At 41.9% G+C, this 21710-nt stretch overlaps 1 protein-coding gene across 1 annotated transcript in view; it reads right to left on the bottom strand.

Moving 5' to 3' along the window:
* LOC126228021 (myrosinase 1-like) overlaps positions 1-21710 on the bottom strand; it is a 116223-nt gene that overhangs the window by 33230 nt on the left and 61283 nt on the right. Inside the window, exons 4-5 of the mRNA XM_049942266.1 lie at positions 11934-12117; positions 2776-2870 (exon numbers count right to left, since the gene is read on the bottom strand). Coding sequence (XP_049798223.1) covers positions 2776-2870; positions 11934-12117 — 279 coding nt within the window. The remainder of the gene's footprint in view (positions 1-2775; positions 2871-11933; positions 12118-21710) is intronic.

Below are 21710 nucleotides of genomic sequence, written 5' to 3'. Positions count from 1 at the left end.
GAGGAGATTTTTACTCGCAGCTTTGCCCGCATACATACACGTTACATATACCGAACGTATTTCACACATATTTATACACATATTTGACCTGTATCTCTAGCGAATTTCACCCTGCAGTTTAGTTTTCAAGGAACTCAATGTTTATGACGTCATGTCTCCTGATCTATGTGTCGCAAAACGAAATTTGGAGATACATTCCCTGGTATATGTAAATGCTGTCTGCTAAGCGTGTTGCGATTACAGTTATTAGTAAAGAAGTAGTGCCCTAAAAGTTCATGCGTGATATGGCAGTTTTACTGCCTGAACTGCGAAAATGTGGAAACCGATAAACTGTTTTCGTTTCATCATTTCGTACGGGTGTGAGCGAGAATAAACCTCGAAAAGGCTTGAAAGTGTATTTCAAGTTGGTTGCAAATTACAAAGTTCTCTCATTCTTAAATAATGGATTAACATAGTCTGGCTATTTGCTACACTTCTTCTTCATCGCCATCCCTACTCCTTTGGAGGTAGGTGGTTCTTATCCCCACAGTGGTTCTTTACAAGCGGTAAGTGACGTTTTACCAAGTTTGGTTGTAATCGATCCAGTGGTTTAGGGTAAACGTACTTACAATTTTATAATATGTATGCTTCTGCTACATAAAAGACTAACGGTAGTGTGCCAACACATAACCGACTGTAGTCTGTTCAATATTTTGTAGCAACTACACTCGCTACACCTCATCGGAAAAATTTATCCGTTTCATTACCATGTTTCTATCGTTATTACTTTGTTTGTGTCATGGGTAACAGACAATTTCTCAGTTTATGTAAAATTTTGTAAGGGTTCAGGTGTCGACCGAGCTATCTATTGCAGAATGAACTATTTTCTACACCGTGAACGGCATAAAAGACGTTTTATTTTTTTAAGTTAATTAATATTAAAAGTCATTGAAGCTTTGCAGAAAATTACCAGAGGAGAGGAGAGTGTTTCCTAAAACTCATTCGCGAGGCTCTTAAGCGATACACACCTCCCTCAGTAAGTTCTAGTGACACGTAATAGATCGAATCACCAGCTCAAGTCGCAAGCACGGCTTTATAACTGAGCTGACAAAGGTCTGTGTCGCGGCATAGTTTAGCAAGTCGACGTGTCGTGGACTCAACAAGTCGTTGGAAGTCCCCTGTAGAAATATTGAGCCATGCTGCCTCTATAGGTGTACATAATTGCGTAACTGTTGCCGGCGCAGGGTTTTGTGCACGAACTGACCCCGCGACTTTGTCCCATAAATGTTCGATAGGATTCATGTCAGACGATCTGTGTGCCCACATCATTCGCTCCAATGGTCCAGAATGTTGTTCAAACAGCCGGCGGCGGTGGCCGAGCGGTTCTGGCCGCCTCAGTCCGGAACCGCGCTGCTGCTACGGTCGCAGGTTCGAATCCTGCCTCGCTCATGGATGTGTGTGATGTCGGTAGGTTAGTTAGGTTTAAGTAGCTCTAAGTCTAAGTCCCATAGTGCTCAGGGCCATTTGTACCATTTGATTTTGTTCTTCAAACGAATGACGAACAATTGTGGCCCTATGACATGATATCATTTTTTGGGAACATCAAATGGATGAATGGCTGCTAATGGTCTCCAAGTAGCCGAATATAAAAATTTCCAGTCAGTGATTGGTTCAGTTTCACCAGAGAACCCGGTCCATTCCATGGCTACACCATTGTGGAGCCACCTCCTGCTTGTACAGTGCCTTGTTGACATCCTGGGTCCTTGCCATCGTGGGATCTGGGCGACACTCGAACCCTACCATCAGCTCTTACCACTTGAAATCGGGACTTATCTGACCAGGCCACGGTTTTCCAGTTGTCTAGTATCCAGCCGATGTGGTCACGAACACAGGACAGTGCGGCGAAATTTGGGGTTAGTGGGCTATGGCAGCAGCCGACGGGCGCGAGTGCTTCTCCTAACAGCACGACATCGCCGAGAGCGCTTCTTCTAACGGCTACATTTGTCGTACGTCCCACATTGATTTCCGCTGATATTTCGTGCAGTATTGCTTGTCTGTTAGCACTCTAAGCAAACGCTGCTGCTCTCGATCGTTAACTGAAGGGCCACTGCGTTGTCCGTGGTGAGAGGTAATGCCCAAAATTTGGTATTCACTGTGGATTTTGGAATACTGAATTGCCCAACAAGTTTCGGAATAAAATGTACAATGCGTCTAACTCCAACTGGTATTCCGCGTTCAAAGTCTGTTAATACCCCTCGTGCAGCCTTAATCTCTTCGGAAACCTCTTCATATGAGTCTCCTAAGCACGAATGACATCTCCGCCAATGCGCTGCCCTTTTATGCCCCGTGTACGCGGTACTACCGCCATCTGTATATCACCACGCAGCTATCCCATGACTCTTTTTCACGTCAGTATATAACAGCTCGAGAAAGACCAGTAGCAGGGTGATACGACTTGTCCTGCTGCGAACGGTCTGGTGCAGCAGTTGTCGTTTGCTCGAGGTCAAAAATATGTCTCGAAAACCAACAAATTCTGAGCTCACCTTGATGTAAGATTGTAGTTTTATTTCTATATGATGAATTGACTTTTCAGTTATTATGTGTTCAAATGGAGTAATTGATGTAGGACGATTTTTGATGAATGAGGAAATCATGCAGTGTTGCTAAAACCAAAAAAGAATGGATATTGAGTAGAAGCAACGAATGTTTGCGGCTAGCTACAGTGTGTTAAGACCGACGTAACAGAAGAGCACATTATGGCAGTGAAAGATGGATAATGTAGGAATCCACACTCACGTAGAACTGATTCTTGCGTTCAGCTGCGTCGATGTCGGCTTGAGCGTCCGTGGCGGGTTCATACCACATTACGTTGATTGTGATGCCCACCTTCCCTGAAACACGTAAAACAGCGTTCATCAATCAGCTGTTGAAGTTGTCAAGGAATTCACCTCTATTAAAACCGAACTGAAACATAGCAACAGTACCACGTACGAGAAACTGAGAAAAATAACAGTATGGCAGTAAAAGTTCTCACAGTTAACTCATAAACAAAACTAGGTTAAAAATTAGTCTATGTGCACAAAGTAGGAATTATATCAAAATGTTAGAAATAGTCACAGTGAGTTGCAGTAGCCCATTACAAACAGTACCTTAAGCTGCTTCACAATGTCATTAAGGAGACAAAAATTTGTGGTATGCAAATAGAATAGCTAATTTTCGAAGTGTAATTAAAACGATGTGGTCAATCGTGAATTTTGCCAACAGCACAAGGTCGAGGATACTAAGCCAATGCGTAATAAAAAGGTTTTTATTACTAGTTAGTTAGATATATTTATATTATTTAAGTACCACTTTGGGAACATAGTATGTAAATTAAATAAAGACTTCGTTTCTGAAGGGAATCCTATAAGTGTCTTACAAAATGGCTTTCCAAAATGGCTATCTGAGATACACCTCCGCGATTCTGACAAGGGGGAGACGGAGTCCCTAAAGACTGAGGATTATCAGGGATACAGTGACGTCTGCAGCACGATACTACCGCTGTGCTGCTGCTGTCAGCCCTGTACTTTGCCTTTCCGTTAGGAGTGGTCAGTTTCTTGAACGATTAAAGTACGTAATAGAGAAACTAATTTATAAAACAGCATAAACGAGTGATACAGACAATTTAGACCTATTTCTATACTATCGCTATTTGCAAAATTTATTGAAAAGCTGTATAGGAATTGAACACTTACGTTCACATAATTTGCCGTCAAACGTACAGTTTGATTCAAAAAGTGCTTTAGTAAGTGAAAACGCTATATTCTATTTTCAGTGCGAGGCACTCTACGGGTGAAATGCTTCATCATCTTTGATTTAACAAAGGCGTTTGATTATGTTGACCATAAATATCACTGCAGAAATCGGACCATTATGAAATAAGAGGAGTAGCTTACAATTCGTACCTCTCATACTTTAAGAACAGAAAGAAGGGAGTCATTCTCTGTGTTAATGAGAATGGTTATGAGGTGGCGTTCTGAAGGGGACAGTGTAAAGTTGGAGGCTGATCGATGTCAGTTTCTGTTTGTAATGTGGATAATGTATTTCTGTTTGTTGATGACACTAGCTTGGTAGTGGAGGATGTTGAGTGCAACACGGGCAATGTAACAAACAGTACAGTTCAAGACATCAGTTCGTGGTTTGTAGAAAATGAACTGATGCTAAATGACATTAAGATTTTTTTTTTAAATATCAAATACGCAATTAAACTATTACTGATATTTTGATTACACAGAACTGGGATATGACTAGCGCGTCTGAAGAATCCGTATTCCTAGGCGTTTGGATACATGGTAAGGTGTCTTGTAAAGCCAATGTTGTACATTATCTGTGGTTCGTACTTATCTCAAACGTGGTCAGAGGAAATATTAGGTGTAATCTATCTTGCAGAGGAAACTGTAACTAGAAAGCAGCGCATCGGCAGGTAGAAGGGACTGCCATGAATAAATAAGCCGGGGACACACTGTGGCTGGATATTAATATCAGTCTCATCAACAAAATATGTATAAGTATGAAAGGAAGAACTATTTGTTGTTGATGTGCGTTTTCTGACTGGCCTAAAAGGGAACGCATGTGGATCCACATAGCTTCCCAGAATGGCTATAAATTATCTGAATGAACATCAATTTCATATATCAGTTTAGTATCACAAAATAAAACATATTTTACATGTTATGTAATAAACAAATTGTCAAAATGCAATGGCGATACGACTGGGGAATAGCGAACTGAATCTGAACAATCATCATGAACCCATAGATGGGGCTTGTTCACATTTGAATTGTCACGTTACAATAGACATGTGAATTAAAACTTGACTGGTTCCCACTAGTAATGTATCGTTAGAATAACTTGCATATGGTAGAGGTATATACTGTTATTAAGGCAATGTTTTCCGTGGGTAACCACCACTAATATTGCGGGCGTCACTGTGTTTCTGGAACGAGGAACGTACGAAAACATCCTGCATTAGGACACCCATTCATAGACTCATTCAGAATAGCTACTCTATTATAACACTACTGCATGCAGTGTTGCAGCACGTAGAGAGGGAGGGCGTACCACATCACCGAGAACAGAGTTCCAAGTTTACAAAAACTGTTTCCTCTGAGAAAACCAGGATTTTCATCATCTGTTACTATTGTGCATGATACGTAACTACGATGAAAGAGGCTGTTATTTCACTATTGGTACTGTGGATGCCAGGGATTGTCGGAGCGGCGTGAGACTGAGCATCAGTCTACTAACAACAAGAAAATCAATTAAAATCCTGATACAGAAGGTATAGTAACTCGCGTGGAACATATAACATGAACGAGTAACGCATGGTTTATAGCTCATACAAAGTGGTTGTATGTTACCCACCAGCCGCACAAAGGCATGTGGATCCAGAATTCTTAAGTTCAGTAACACAAAAATGGCTATAAAGTGGGAAACTAGCGTGAAGCGCATTGATTCACGATAATTATTCCTCGAAACTGATAAATGGTTTGTAGTTATAACCGTTGTCTAAATATCCACTTCCTTTGTATAGTCGGTCCGCGTGGCCCCGATGTTCCTCTGCGTAAAGTAGTGATGCTAATGAACGAAAGTACTTCTAAACGTCTGATTTTCGTGTATCTCAAACCTGGAACTTAAACAGAAATATATTCATTAAAAAGAAAACCGATTAAACAGCCTCATAACGGGCTAAACTGGAAATCTGAACATGTACATAACACAAAATCTAAAGTGGAGAGTGTCCACGTCTGCCTCATCTGATGCCTGGCCCGCCAGTGCTTCCCGAGGTGATATCCGCTCCACCTGCCACAAGTTGCTGTTGAGGGAGAAAGCACACCGAGCCCTTGCCAACTTATAGAAAACATCCTTTGTCTACGTCCCAAACCAGCCGTACAGCTCTCTGGCCACAGCACTATTTTAGTATTGCCAAACCTGCATTGGCAGACACGCTACTCTTCACCCAAAGAACAGACTTAAACTCATTTTAGAATACATTTTCCCGAATAAATAGGCAGTTGAAAGTAGAAATAAACATTTATTCACCGTATCATTCACATTTATTCACTCTATCCTCCGTTGAAACCGGCTTACACTCCGCATGGATAGGAAGAGGAGTAATGCTGAAACACATTGATATACTTCCCCTCCTCGAGGTCTGCTGCAGACGCTACGAAGTAGCGAGGGCCAGTTATGATGGACATGTTAACTACTGTGAAAAAGATCTAATCGAACCCTTTCAAAATCAGAGTCAAACACGAAATTCAGTCAACAGTGCATATTGTCATTCACCTACGACAACTCATTTTATTCACAAAGGATATTTTTGGCTCAGCGAGGGGCAATTCGAGCAATACGTAGCGCAAGTTTGCGAACCTACAATTTCACCTGTTGTGGTCACGCGTCTAGAAAACCTGACAGTGGTCTCTCAATGTGTATTTTGTTTAATGCCTTTTGATTTTAACAATATGAGCTCATTGCCAAGAAATAGCAGCTTTCACTCAGCTAGTACTAAGCTGAAGTGCAATTCGTGTTCGGGTCGCACCTCCTTGAATACTTGTGCACAAAGGCGTAGGAGAGGGTGGGGTAAAACCGACTGGGAGCGTCAGAACGACCCCTAGAAGATATCCTGTTAGGTGCTGCTATCACGCGGCTACCTTATGAACTAGTGAAGAGGCAGCGATTATGAGCAGTTAGAGCTTTGTTTGGTTCGCGTGCTGGCTGTTGTTCGGATGGTGCGAATTTTTAAAATTGCAAACAGTTTCTTTTCCGATTCGCGCGAAGTTTGTTCATGGATTTGAGAATTACTACACCATCTTTACCCAGCGATGAAGAACTGAAGAAAAAGTGGCTGAAAAAAATTGCCACTGAATTCTTAAAACTAAAGAAGCCTATAATATGCACAAAACAGTTTATAAAGTATGGAAAAGTAAAAACATTTGTGAGGAATTATTCAAAACTGAAACTAGATGCAGTGCTATGAATTCCCTAATTTTCCACGATACTGTATAACAGCTAGATCCTCTTGCAGATGCAAAAAGAGAAAATTTCGAAAAAGTGGTGGTAAGAAGCCTGGAAGATGGATAGGCAGTATGAAACGCAGAATGCTATTCATAATGTGGAAGACAAACATATATACACTCATGTTCAGAAGAAAAACATAACATCTTGAACTACTAGAGATAGGACGTTCATATTCATAGGACATATGCGTAGAATGTTCTTCAGAAATGATTTGAATTTGAACCGTGGCAACCAGCGGGTTGAAGGTCAACATCGATATCGCGGCGCAACACCACCTGCCGATAAAATGCGTCTGCGGCTCTCGTTGTCGCTATAAGCCAACGGCAGTGGGTGAGTGTGACTGCTCAAGTCGCGCAGGCTGCCTCGATGACGTATGCGCAAACTGTACCATGAAATAAATAAATGGCGTGTGACGAGGGCCTCCCATCGGGTAGACCGTTCGCCTGGTGCAAGTCTTTCGAGTTGACGCCACTTCGGCGACTTGCGTGTCGATGGGGATGAAATGATGATGATTAGGACAACACAACACCCAGTCCCTGAGCGGAGAAAATCTCCGACCCAGCCGGGAATCGAACCCGGGCCCTTTGGATTGACAATCTGTCGCGCTGACCACTCAGCTACGGGGGGCGGACTCCATGAAATAAGTGAGTGTGAAAGAGGGTGTCTTATTAGCATGAGAGAATGTGATGCATCCATCCGGGAAATTGCTGCTCGTATGGGACGAAGTGTTCCGGCAGTGCAACAGGTGTTTTTTTTTTTTTTTTGTTGTGTTTAGGGCGCTCAACTACTAAGGTCATTAGCGCCCAGTCACAAACGTTAGTACACTAATAGCGAAGAAAAACGCAAGGGGGCAACATCAGAAAGTACTTACAAAGACCCAGAGAAACAAAATAAAGGAGTTAGATCTTTTTGGACAAGTCCTTCAGTGTAATAAAACGAAGGACACGAGCAGCTGCTCGAGCGTCATCAGCTAAAAGTTCTTGTAAGGTAGACGGCAGACACAGGACAACACGAGAGTGAATAAAACGGGGACAGGACAATAAAACATGGCGCACCGTCAATGGATGACCACAGGGGCACTGTGGGGCGGGGTCACCGGACAACAGGTAGCGGTGGCTAAATCGGCAATGCCCAATCCGCGACCAAAATGATCTCCTCTCGCCGGGAATAGTTCACGGAAGGCTGTTGAACATGAACAGACTGATCAGATTGCATCGCCAGAGGTCCCCCCCCCCCCCCCCCCCCAAGAAGTTCGACACCTCATCCAAATGGCATTGCGGGACAGATTTGCGTCCTCCTCGCCTCTGGCGCAGCAGTGGAACACGTCATACACTATGAGGGGTGACTGTCCATCGCTGTCTCTGTTACGTGCGCGTCTTCCACTTGTCCACCTACCTTTGACGAATGTTCAGAAACTTCTAGACAGAAATGGTGTATGGAATGATGTCAATCAGGACGATAATGGCAATAATAGTGTTTCTGGACGAATCCAGGTTCATTTTGTTTGAAAATAGTGGCCGCATTTTGGTTCGATGCAGACAGGGGGACCGGCATCACAGTGACTGCATTTGCACAAGACGTAGAGCGCCAACTCAAGGCCTTATGGTGTGGGGTGCTACTGGGTACAAGCACAAATTACAGTGTGACCACTGTGAACTACGTGAGTAACATCCTGCGACCCGTAGCCATGCCCTTTCTGCACAACACGCCAGACGCCATTTTCAGCAAGGCAATGCACGACCACATGTTGCTGCACAAACACGTGACTTCTTGGTGTCACAGGGTATCAGCCTTTTGTCCTGGCCCTCCAGATCACCAGACTTGAGCAAATGTAAAATGTGTGGGATATGGTGAAATGACGGGTGCAATATTGTGACCCAGTTCCAACCACCGCAGATGAACTTTGGAACCAGGCAAATGCAGCGTGGATGTGTATACCACAGGACGCCATTCGCGCCTTATACGCGTCGCTGCCATCACGCACAGACCAAGTTATCAGGGCGCATGGCAGATTCTGTGCCCTCTAGGCAACAGGACACATGCTGAGCTGAGGTGACTGAAATGCTAGTTATTTCTGCAGAACGTACCAATCTACATCTGTGAATATGACCCTCCTATCTCTAGTCATTAAAGGTGTTCTGTTTTCTCTCAACATGAGTGTATTTTTCGAATGCTGTCCATTTCAACAAGAAACAATGGTGCTGTGTTTAGAATGAACAAAACATACTGCTGCGTTTTATTGATAAGAGTGGTGAAATACCCAGCATTACTGGATCTGTAACTGTTATGACCAATTTGAGTGTCCTGATTACCCTAAAAAAGAATCTTGTGATTCAGCACGTAGCGAATATGTTGGAAGAGAATTTTTCAGGGCACAAATCGAGTTTTTAATTAAAAACGTCGACAGTCGCAGGTTGAGTTGGACCAAGAGCTGCGGGCTCTTTGGACTTGATATACAGAAAACAAAGTGGCTCACTAGCAAAATATAATCATTTGCTGTAATTTAAGATCCTGTTTCCTTGTAACATTCAGAAACAAAATGTTAATCTAGCACTGAAAGTTTTTGATAAAAGGAAGTAGCTGTTTTAAGTTCTTAACTTCTAAGGACACAGACTTTTCAGGGTCAGAACATCATTCATACAAATAATTTGAGACTGGTGGCACACAGTGAATGTTAAAGATGCATATGAAGGTGAAAGATTCAACAATCAGTACAGGCAACCTATTTGGATAAATAGCTTCTTACAATTAGACTTTAAAAATGGTTGACAAAATGGAGGCAAGTTGTGCCTGGCTCCGAATCTTTAAGCCCTCAGACTTTTCAGTCATTAATGAATACCCTTGATGCATTTTAGCCTTGATTCCATATGTATCTGTACTGTACAAAACGGATTAAATATTTATGAGCAAGTTTCTGAATGACAATCTGGAAGATAGATTTAGTTGTTACTGTCAGCTCAGTAGTGCACATTACTGTCTAAGTTATGTCCAAATACTTGAGAGTGAGAAAAAATTAAGATTCGAAGATACGGCGCTGCTTAGTTCTTTGAATAAAATAATACAATTGACGACTCTCCTTCCTTGTTCTGACACAAATGGTAAATGTGCAACTGTTGACAAATATTCCGTGATGTTAAGGGACAATTTTAAAATATCAAAGGTACCAGAAAGTTTTCTGCATTTACTGTTGGAGGTATATGATTATGCTGCAAAGAAGGAACTTTTTGTTAAAAAACTGAGAGATATGCACCTCTTGTGTGCAATCTGATAAGGAGGTTGAATTATCTATCCCAAGTGACTTCGTTGCAGAATGAACCCTGGAAGGTTGACATTTCCCACTGACAATGTTATTGTTGTGACTACTATTGCTAGGTTAATGTTGAAACATACTGTATTTTGGATGTGTGTTCAAATACTTTCATTGGTGATGTAAATAATCGGTTTTGTGCAAAATGTGTAGTCTAAAGCTTCAGAGCTGTGATATTGTTGAGGGTGAGACCCGTAAATGCCAGAGAACTGTGAGCGATCTATTGCAAAACATCAATTCCCAATCATGCAAGGTAGTGATAAATAATTTGACTACGAATATCAGTGACACTGTCGCCAGCAAACTTAAGTGGCAGGCAGTTAAAAATACTAAGGACAACATAGAATATTTTGTAAATAAATATCTAAATGCTACATTTTCTGCATATTTTACTGTAGTTTTGAGTAAATACATACGTAAATGCTATATTTTTCAATCATTCCATCCCACTTCCCATTTATGAAAATTTCAGACTAAAAAGTTTGAAAGATCTTAAAACTGAAATTTTCTCTTTTGTTTCTAAGTTTGTGTGTGTGTGTGTGAGCTGTCAGTTTTTTTTTTTTAATTACAAATGAAACAGTACCATCATTTGTTTCAGTGAGGACACAGATTTCAGATACTTCACAGTTAAAGCAGTTAATGAAAGCGCTGTGCTTTTTGCTCTGAGAGTAAATAATAATTAACAAACAGTTATGTCATTTATGCTTTCTTTAGAGCAGGGGTTCCCAACAAAATTTTCTCGAGGACCCCCTTATCGAGCTTGATTGGTACCTTGTCGTATCACAGTATCAAGTGCCTAAAAAAGCCAAATTAAAAGTATTTTTATATGTTTTCTATTTTTGGTACTTAGAAAAAATATTGACATAGTCATTATTGAAAAAATATTGAGTTTAAAACTTTTTCAATTTAGCCAACATTGTTATTGTTAAATTTCTGATTATTACTTAAAATCTTTGTCTTCAAATCTGGCTGTTTAGTATAAGAAACTCATTGAAAAAATAAAAATTGAGTATGAACTGAAAATGACAGGAAAAAATTAAAACTGACTGTATTGGTCTGTCAAGTGTACTACACTTGAGATTGCATTGAGTAGGCATGTGTGAAAAATAAGAGAACACTAATTTCATGCAAGGTGTGCTAGTGTCACTTGGCTCTAGGAAGACGCTACACGCAGAAGTTAGCGGTCACTAAAGTTCTGCTCATGCAGGAAGCAGCCAAAACAAAAAATCTCTTATCATACGAAATAATTTAACATATTTTTTATTCTAATATCATCTTGCGGACCCCTCTGGCATAGCTCGCGGACCGCTGTTGGGAACCACTGGTTCAGAGCAACATGAGAGGCGAGTGTGCGGCGTTGTGCTCAGCTCTGGCCACGAACCGCCAGCGGGCGTCGTCAAGCCGTAACTCTGCTCGCGGCTGATGGAGCTACTTTGCTGACGTCACCAGTGTGCGCGCCAGACCAGCATTTCTAGTCGGCCGTGAGGCACCCTAGGCCCATTTTCACTTCGCCCTCAGTCCCGGAGTGACCCTGCTACCGCTCCGGGAAGAGCACACTTAGACGTGTAGTGGGGAAGAGGTTGCCTACCTTGCTGGGTGGCGCGGTACTGCTCGTCGTAGAGGCGGTAGGCGGCGGCGTGCGCCTTGAGCAACGTGTAGGCGGCCATGTAGTCGCCCACGCCCGAGGAGTTGATGGCCGGCGCTATGGCGGTGTTGCCCGAGTAGCCGGCCACGAAACTGGCCGGCTCGTTGAACGTCTGCCACCACTTCACCTGCAACCAGCAGCACGGTGTGTCGCGTGAGATCTGGAGATCGTGCGCTCTTAATCACTGCTACTTTATTATCCACATTCTTTCTTCGGAGGATCTACACGGCGTTTCCTGCTTGTTTCTCAGCTCTCTGCAAACATATGGTGACGCATAAGGGACGATCGAAAAGTTTCTGTCACAGGGCGTTGCTGCAGCGTATACGCTGTAAGTAGGCTGTTTAGGTTTTTATATTGGTAACGCCACGTAGCGCTCTGTATAAAAATCACTGGCTGTGCTGTGTGCAGTCTGTGGCTGGTTTGCATTGTTGGAATATTCTAGTGTTGGGCAGTTGGATGTGAACAGCGCGTAGCGTTGCGCAGTTGGAGGTGAGCCGCCAGCAGTGGTGGATGTGGGGAGAGAGATGGCGAAGTTTTGAGAGCGGACGATCTGGACGTGTGTCCGCCATAAAGAGTAAATTTGTAAGACTGGATGTCATGAACTGATATATATATTATGACTTTTGAACGCTATTAAGGTAAATAAATTGTTTGTTCTCTATAAAAATATTTCATTTGCTAACTATGCCTATCAGTAGTTAGTGATGTCAGTAGTTAGAATCTTTTATTTAGCTGGCAGTATTGGCGCTCGCTGTATTGCAGTAGTTCGAGTAACAAAGGTTTTTGTGAGGTAAGTGATTCGTGAATGGTATAGGTTACTGTTAGTCAGGACCATTCTTTTGTAGAGATTATTGAAAGCCAGATTGCGTTGCGCTAAAAATATTGTGTGTCAGTTTAGTGTTGATCAGAATAAGTAAAGAGTGAAATGTCTGAGTACGTTCAGTTCTGCTCAGCTGTCTGAAAATCAAATAACGTAAGAGGTTTACCAGCACAATCGTTTATAAATTTTTGTAAGGGGATGTTTCAACGCAACGTAACCCAGATGCAAGTATGTATACACCAACGTGCAGGCAATGGACTGGTGTGGCATTCGCGGCTTTTGACGTGCGCTCGGTAAATGGGGAAACGTCAACTATGGCAACGTTATTACCAAATACATCCAAATAGGGCCAACATGCTGTTATTACTTTCTTGGCTGCCAAAGGACAAGCACTGATAGACATCCTTCACAAAGTGAAGAATGTGTATAGAACAGCATATCTATGGAAAACCAGTCTGGGAAAACTGCGACAAGGGGTGCTGCTGCTTCATAATAACAATCTCCCCGTATCGCAAATATCGTAACGTAGAAGCTACGTCGAATCGAGTGGGAGACACCAGCGTATCCGGCCGATAATCCTCATCTCGCCCTGCAGTCCCTTAAGAAAGGCCTTCACGTGTCGTCAAGTTCTGTCAGACGAGGATGTGCTGTATGCAATTACGAACTTCTTCGCACCGTAGAGCCGGCCGAGGTGGCCGAGCGGTTCAAGGCACTACAGTCTGGAACTGCGCGACCGCTACGGTAGCAGGTTAGAATCCTGCCTCGGGCATGCATGTGTGTGATGTCCTTAGGTCAGTTAGGTTTAAGTAGTTCTAAGTTCTGGGGGACTGATGGCCTCAGAAGTTAAGTCCCATAGTGCTCAGAACCACTTTTTTTTCACACCGTAGAACACGGTGTCTTACGAAACGGGTATCTTCAACTGGTGTGTAGGTGGGTTGATAGCCTCAGTATTCACGGCGATTTTGCCTGATTGGCATACCGATTCTGCACTGCGAATTACCAGTATCAAAGTGAAGGCTTCAGTACTGTTTATACCACATAACGCTTTAACGTGTACTCGAGCTACTCATTTATTTACGTGTCTTCGACCGGCCAGTCTGACTCCCCTTGTCGATGTCGACCGGATCATCTAATTGCGGTACATACGTGAATTTTATACTATAATAAGTTTTCTGACAGCAGACATTTTATTAGTGACACCGCTAGATCTTTTCTCTCTCGTTGAGGAATGCAATCATCACTCTAGCGACTTGAAATGGGCTCGCCATTGGTGTACTAGAAAGCAGTGTGGTTTCACGTTAGCCTGCCTATCCTCTCGATGGATGTTGCCTCATCGTGGTTTAGATTCGTTATTTTATCACGGCCAAGGGACGCCTTCATCGCATTGGTCGCAGTCCCACTGATCTTTGCGACGCTTGTCATCTACCTGATACGTTACGTCACAGACTCGTCTCTTGCGGACGAGAACACGCACCGTATTCGCAGACAACTGGCTTCTCTTGCCTGGTCACCTGAAAGTGCTTTCTCGGTTGAACTTGTCTGTCCGGACTTTCCCATTTTCCATCGGGCGAAGAGTAATTCGATCGTAAGGCTACTCGGACACCAAACCCACTACGTAATCGGGTGTGAGAACGATAAAAATACCCGTGCTTTTCAACAATAAATGGTCAACGCCCATTGCCTTGCACGTTATTGTGCTGTATTTGCAAATACAAGCGTTGGAATTTTAATAAACTATTTATTTACAGCTCGTACAAAATAGATACGTGTTTTAAAGTATTACTGACCTTCAGAGCAGCCACCAGCATTTCTTTAACCCGTTGACAGCGATGTGGAAGTCGTAGGATACTCTTAGCAGTGCCAGTTGTGTTGACTGTTCGAGCGGAGCGGTCTATTGCCTGACGAATTTGTAGCAGTTCTGAAGCGAATGCCGTGAAGAGTTTCCTTCAGTTTAGAAATCGAGTTGAACTCACGAGGGCTTAAGTCAGGTGAGTGCAGTACGTGGTATAGCACTTAGCAGCCCCCTGAGTCAAACAAACCAGTGACAGGAAACTTCCTGGCAGATTAAAACTGTGTGCCCGACCGAGACTCGAATTCGGGACCTTTGCCTTTCGCGGGCAAGTGCTCTACCATCTGAGCTACCGAAGCACGACTCAAGCCCTGTCCTCACAGCTTCACTTCTGCCAGTACCTCGTCTCCTACCTTCCAAACTTGCCCGCGAAAGGTAAAGATCCCGAATACGAGTCTCGGTCGGGCACAGAGTTTTAATCCGCCAGGAAGTTTCATATCAGCGCACACTCCGCTGCAGAGTGAAAATCTCATTCTGAAACCAGTGACAGCTTGCACTGTACGTTCTTGAGCATTGTACATCAAAATGATGGTCAGGTCCTGCAGAAACTGTCACCACTTCTGTCTGTAAGCTGGTGGTAGGTTGTGTTCCAAAAATGAACAGCATAGAGACAGATGTGATGACACTTTCTGCAGGACCTGACCATCATTTTGCAGGACAATGCTCAAGCACGTACAGTGCAAGCTGTTCCTGGTTTGTTTGACTGATAGGGCTGCTAAGTCCTATACCAACTGCTGCACTCCCCTGACTTAAGCCCTTGTGAGTTCAACTCGATTTCTAAACTGAAGGAAACACTTCACGGCATTCGCTTCAGAACTGATACAAATTCGTCGGGCAATAGACCGCGCCGCTCGAACTGTCAACACAACTGGCACTGCTAAGAGTATCCTATGACTTCCACATCGCGACAGCGGGTTATACACAATGCTGGTGACTACTATGAAGGTCAGTAAAACTTTGAAACACGTATCTATTTTGTACGAGCTGGAAATAAATAGTTGAAACTATTAAAGTTCCAACCCTCGCATATATCAGCTTGCCTTTAACCGTCAAGTTACTGGTTAGTTTTTTTTGTCCTTTTTTTTTTGTTCTTTTTCCGTTTGTTCTGGAGCCTTGTTTCATTGTGTTCTTCCAATTTTTCTTTTTCTTTTTTTTTCTGTCCCGGAATTGTAGATTTTACACCTGTAGAGTTTTATTTTCATAAAAAATTCAAAAGTAATAAAACAAAAAACAAATGGCCTCGTAGTCAGTAAAGCATTTGCCCCCGAGAAGCAAAAGGTTCGGTGTTCAAGACCCGGTCCGGCAAATAGTTTCAGTCTACCAGGAAGTTTCGAATCAGCGCACACTTCGCTGCGCAGTGAAAGTTCATACTCTACTATAACTGCTTACATCTATTATAGAGATAATCAAACTTGCATTGCTAAGCTGACTGTTCGGATACGTTTTAATGAATTAGACAGTCAACCATTACTTGTGTAGCACGAAATAAAGGTTTGTAAAAATCTTAAGCACTTTAACCACCCTACAATACACACCGACGGCAAAAAATTGCAGCACCAAGAGGGAGTGCGACATAAACGAAAGTTGACAGGCGACTTTCTAAATCTGAAAGATGATGTCTATTCAAATTTCGCGTCAGTCTCATCAGTGTGGCGCTAGTAGCGCCACTGTGATGATGCAGACCAGGTTTGCTTTTAATACACACTGTAACGGTCGTGAGCGTTAGTTACATTTGAGAATGGACGTGATGAGTTGGTTAGTCAAGAATGCCTTTAAGACGACAGAGATGCCACTGTTAAAACCTCACTGAGTTTGAAGGAGGCCGTGTAATGAGGCTATTGTCGTGGTGAACTGTTGGCCTTTAAGGCAACAAAAACACAATTATTAGATCCTGAATGAGTTTGGACGAGGTCGTGTAATAGGGCTACGAGAAACTGGACGTTCCTTCTGCGATATTGCAGAAAGTCTTGGCAGCACTATAGCCACTGTACATAATTGCTGGCAGCGGTGTTCAGGGGTGGACTTCTCCGACCCAGAAGGTGTGTAGCGTGCATTCCACTGACGCCGAACCACCACCATTTGCGACTTCAGTGGTGTCGAGTGAGAGCTCACTGGAGGGGAGGGTGGAGGTCTGTTGTGTTTTCTAGTGAGAGCTGGTTCTGCCTCGGTGCCAGTGAAGGCCGCGTGTTGGTTAGGTGGAGGCCAGTTGAGGGCTTGGAACCAGCCTGTCTGCGTGCTGGACACACTGGAAAAAAGAGGAAATCACCAACTCGGAGAAATGTACAAGAAGCGTCGTCTAATTCGGAAAATGTTATATAAGTTGCATTTTGTTTGTACTTTCATCGAAACGATTGCAACGAAACTTGTTGTGCACAAGTCTGACTGACTTACACGTATAATTTGATTCCATCTGAAACTACATTTAGCTCAAGATTGGTTTAGTTTGAATAAAAAGCTGAATAGTATCGTTGAGGTTCGCCGATGATATCGTAATTCTGTCAGAGACAGCAAAGGACTTGGAAGAGCAGTTGAACGGAATGGACAGTGTCTTGAAAGGAGGATATAAGATGAACATCAACAAAAGCAAAACGAGGATAATGGATTGTAGTCAAATTAAATCGGGTGATGCTGAGGGGATTAGATTAGGAAATGAGACACTTAAAGTAGTAAAGGAGTTTTGCTATTTAGGGTGTAAAATAACTGATGATGGTCGAAGTAGAGAGAATATAAAATGTAGACTGGCAATGGCAAGGAAATCGTTTCTGAAGAAGAGAAATTTGTTAACATCGAGTATAGATTTAAGTGTGAGGAAGTCGTTTCTGAAAGTATTTGTATGGAGTGTAGCCATGTATGGAAGTGAAACATGGACGATAACCAGTTTGAACAAGAAGAGAATAGAAGCTTTCGAAATGTGGTGCTACAGAAGAATGCTGAAGATAAGGTGGGTAGATCACGTAACTAATGAGGAGGTATTGAATAGGATTGGGGAGAAGAGAAGTTTGTGGCACAACTTGACTAGAAGAAGGGATCGGTTGGTAGGACATGTTTTGACGCATCAAGGGATCACAAATTTAGCATTGGAGGGCAGCGTGGAGGGTAAAAATCGTAGAGGGAGACCAAGAGATGAATACACTAAGCAGATTCAGAAGGATGTAGGTTGCAGTAGGTACTGTGAGATGAAGAAGCTTGCACAGGATAGGGTAGCATGGAGAGCTGCATCAAACCAGTCTCAGGACTGAAGACCACAACAACAACAGTATCGTTGAGGAAAATTTGTTGTTAACATACAATTGGAAGGTTACTCAGATCAAAATGTTTCATTTATTTATTTACCTTTGTTTCCATATCATTACATTATCTACAGTGTGTGTACTTGTAACATAGGACAAGTCAGTTTAATCTAATACTTAAAATACATAGTCTACATATTAAAATGTAGAACATAAATTTGGTGATAATGATAGTAGGCTGCATAGATTTTTCTCTCGATTAATATTTAGGTCTTAAAGCTATTCGTATATTCCTTAACGACAGATCATACATCCTACACTATGTGATGCATAAAATTTGTTTCCATTAAATAATCCTTTAGCTCTTTCCGGAATACCTTTTTAACCATCCTGCCCTGTATACTCTTAGGAAGTAAAGTTTTACAACCGAGTACCAAGGAGCTTTCTCAGTAGTTCACAGTTTGTGTGGCATACTTCTACGTTGGCCTTTATTTGTTGTCATGTGAATGAACACATGGTTTTTTTCCTGGCAATACACTGGCAACGATTTGCGAAATTGTTCTGTACATGTAAATGGATGGTAACGTTAAAACTTTTAGATTATGGTAGGCAGTTCTGCATGGCTCAGTTTTTATTGAAGATGGTCATAGTTTCCTTTTTCTGCAATGAATAAATTATATTTGTATTATTGCAGCTGGAGTTTTCCCACGCAGAAATTCTCTACTGTAAGTGTGGTTCAAAAGGAGCAAGATATACTGTACACAGAAATAGTCGGTTAGCATAATGTGCAAACTGTTTCATGATAACATAATTAGCTGATTGTGTATACGTTGTATAACTGTAGTTGCTAGCAGTAAAATGTTAAATTTGTGTTAAAAATCAGTGCAGGAAATTTGGTCATCATATTGCTTCTTTTTAGTCCTGTCACCGATCTACATCAACTAAAATGGCCAACAACTTTCATAAAATCGTATATAGGGGATTACACAAAGGAACCAGTAACTTTATCTCCAAATAAACCGACTAATTTTGTGGAATTTGCGACATGTAGACTTGAAGTGACGAAGAAAAAATTACGTTTAGAGAGACAGAAACGCCGTCATTTAACAAACAAATTCGATACTGCTCCAGTAACTATCCTCATAATTAAAACAGCTGACATGGCGGAGGTAAAGCAATACTTGCAAATGCTTTGTCTTATTACCTGTATATCGCTACAAAGATATGTTTACTGTTTTGTATGTTGTACATTTAATCTTTCAAACACAAGTGTTGGAGCTTAAGGGCAGTAGTATACACCTGCCATACTCTTACTAAAATTACTCTAAATGCACATTTTACTACTAATAAGTTGTCCACTTGTCTAATTTTAGGCAAATTTGTTATTCAGTTGTTATCACAAGTTGTTCCTTTTCTGTTTTTAGAATATTTTCCCACCAGTTGTTGTCCATCTATTGAGTAGCTTTAAAGGAGAATATGGAAAGGACTACGCTAAAGAGCTATGTAAATTGGCACTCACTTTTAACTTTTTTCAAGCCTAGCCTATGACAACGTTAGAGAAATTTTTGAAAATACGTTACCATATCCTAACGAAAATGGCACCAAGGAGTAAATGGTAAATTATAGTTCTGTGCAGAAGAAAAAACTGAACTTATCTTGAAATCACGCCATATTAAAACTAAGGGCAAACAAAGTTGTGGTCTCTCTCATGATGAAATAAATGCCCATCAGGAAGCACACAGAATTTGATGGTCAGTGGTTTGTTGGAAATGCAGATTGTGATGCTGAAGCTAGGTGTGATGACTTATCCGAGGTAAAAGATGGCTTGGTCTTCGTGGCTGTTGCACTGAAAGACTACTGCAAAATCCCAGTGGGGTATTTTCTTTCATGTGGTTTGAGTGGTAGTGAAAGTAACAATTTAGTTCTGGCTTGTCTTGATTTCCTGAAACACATAGATATTAACGTGCTCTTCCTAAGATTTGATGTACCGCTGTTAACTTGGTGATGGCTCATTATTTGGGGGATGAACTTAGTGCAGCCGATGCGAAACCAAGGTTCATAAATCTATCAACAGATATAAAACAACATATTCCGTTGGATGCTTGCCACATCACACAACTGGTGAGAGACTGTCTTGCCACAAAGGGGATAATTTTCATAAAATTGACTGAATATAATGCAGTTATTTTGTGGAATTATGGAACTTACAGAGGCAAGAGGGATTGCATTTGGGGACAGAACTAAACGAAGCCGTATTAATTGGCACAAAGAACCCATGAAGGTTAAACTTGCTGAAAAGACATTTAGTGGAAGTGTAGCCAATGATAATGAATACTGTGACAAAAAATTGTGAATGTCCCAGTTTCAGGGCTGTGAGGCAACAGCACTCAATTTATTCCACATATTAAGCAGTAGGAACCTATATTGCAGGAACTACGTACAGTGATGTACGCACATAAGTAAAGGATGCGAAATATTGGCTGTTTACATTAAAAGAATTTGTTGGGGGAACATTACTGGTGCATTCCACAAGATGAATTGGGTTTATATGCATGATCATTTGTGTTCATCGCTAGTTGTTTATGACAATATTACAAGTAGATTTGAACAAGGAATTACATTTTTATTGGCACAGAAACTTAGTCAAGATCACTTGGAAGTACCGGGTGATCAAAAAGCCAGTATAAATTTGAAAACTGAATAAATCACGGAATAATGTAGATAGAGAGGTACAAATTGACACACATTCTTGGAATGACATGGGGTTTTCTTAGAATCAAAAAATACAAAAGTTCAAAAAATGTCCGAGAGATGGCGCTTCATCTGATCAGAATAGCAATAATTAGCATAACAAAGTAAGACAAAGCAAAGATGATGTTCTTTACAGGAAATGCTCAATATGTCCACCATCCTTCCTCAACAACAGCTGTAGTCAAGGAATAATGTTGTGAACAGCGCTGTAAAGCAAGTCCGGAGTTATGGTGAGGAATTGGCGTCGGATGTTGTCTTTCAGCAACCCTAGAGACGACGGTCGATCATGATACACTTGCGACTTCAGGTAACCCCAAAGACAATAATCGCACGGACTGAGGTCTGGGGACCTGGGAGGCCAAGCATGACGAGAGTGGCGGCTGAGCACACGATCATCAACAAACGCCGCGCGCAACAGGTCTTTCACGCGTCTAGAAATATGGGGTGGTGCGAATAAAACCCTATGTCATTCCAAGCATGTGTGTCAGTTTTTACCTCTCTATCTACATTATTTCGTGGTTTATTATTTCAAATTTATACTGACTTTTTGATCACCCGGTATTTAGTGGTGGGGGAGGTGCGGGGGTCAGAATTATACATCCACCGCTCAGCAATTTGAAGCTACTTTAAAGCGACTTCTGGTCCACATCCAAACTGGAAAACCTACAACTGCAAATTGTTCTACCATCGATGCCATCCTCAGCGTAACATGAACTAATCTTTAAATGAGGAAGTTGAACGCAATCAGTTGCCATCTGTTCCAGGGATGGCATTAATAAATAGTGACCATGGTTATATAACGCATCTAGCTATCTGACTTGATATCTGAATAATGTTGTCGGATACATTGCTGGATTTGTGGCCAGGAAATTCGTCAAAAAGTTAAGTGCAGTATTTTCCAATTGGTACTATGTCCAGTGTCCCACTGGCAGCGGTCTTGAACATTAGAACACAGGTACCTTGTCTATTCCATCGAATAACGTTGTTTATATCTGTAAAATGGGTGAGAGAGTATTAAAGCAAACATCAATTTTAAATGTGAAAAACCCCTTGAAAAAATTGTTCACAGC

The sequence above is a fragment of the Schistocerca nitens genome, unplaced genomic scaffold (genome assembly GCF_023898315.1).
Source record: "Schistocerca nitens isolate TAMUIC-IGC-003100 unplaced genomic scaffold, iqSchNite1.1 HiC_scaffold_351, whole genome shotgun sequence".
Classification (NCBI taxonomy): domain Eukaryota; kingdom Metazoa; phylum Arthropoda; class Insecta; order Orthoptera; family Acrididae; genus Schistocerca; species Schistocerca nitens.
Note: the sequence above shows the minus strand (reverse complement) of the source record. Positions and strands in the feature narration are given on the sequence as shown.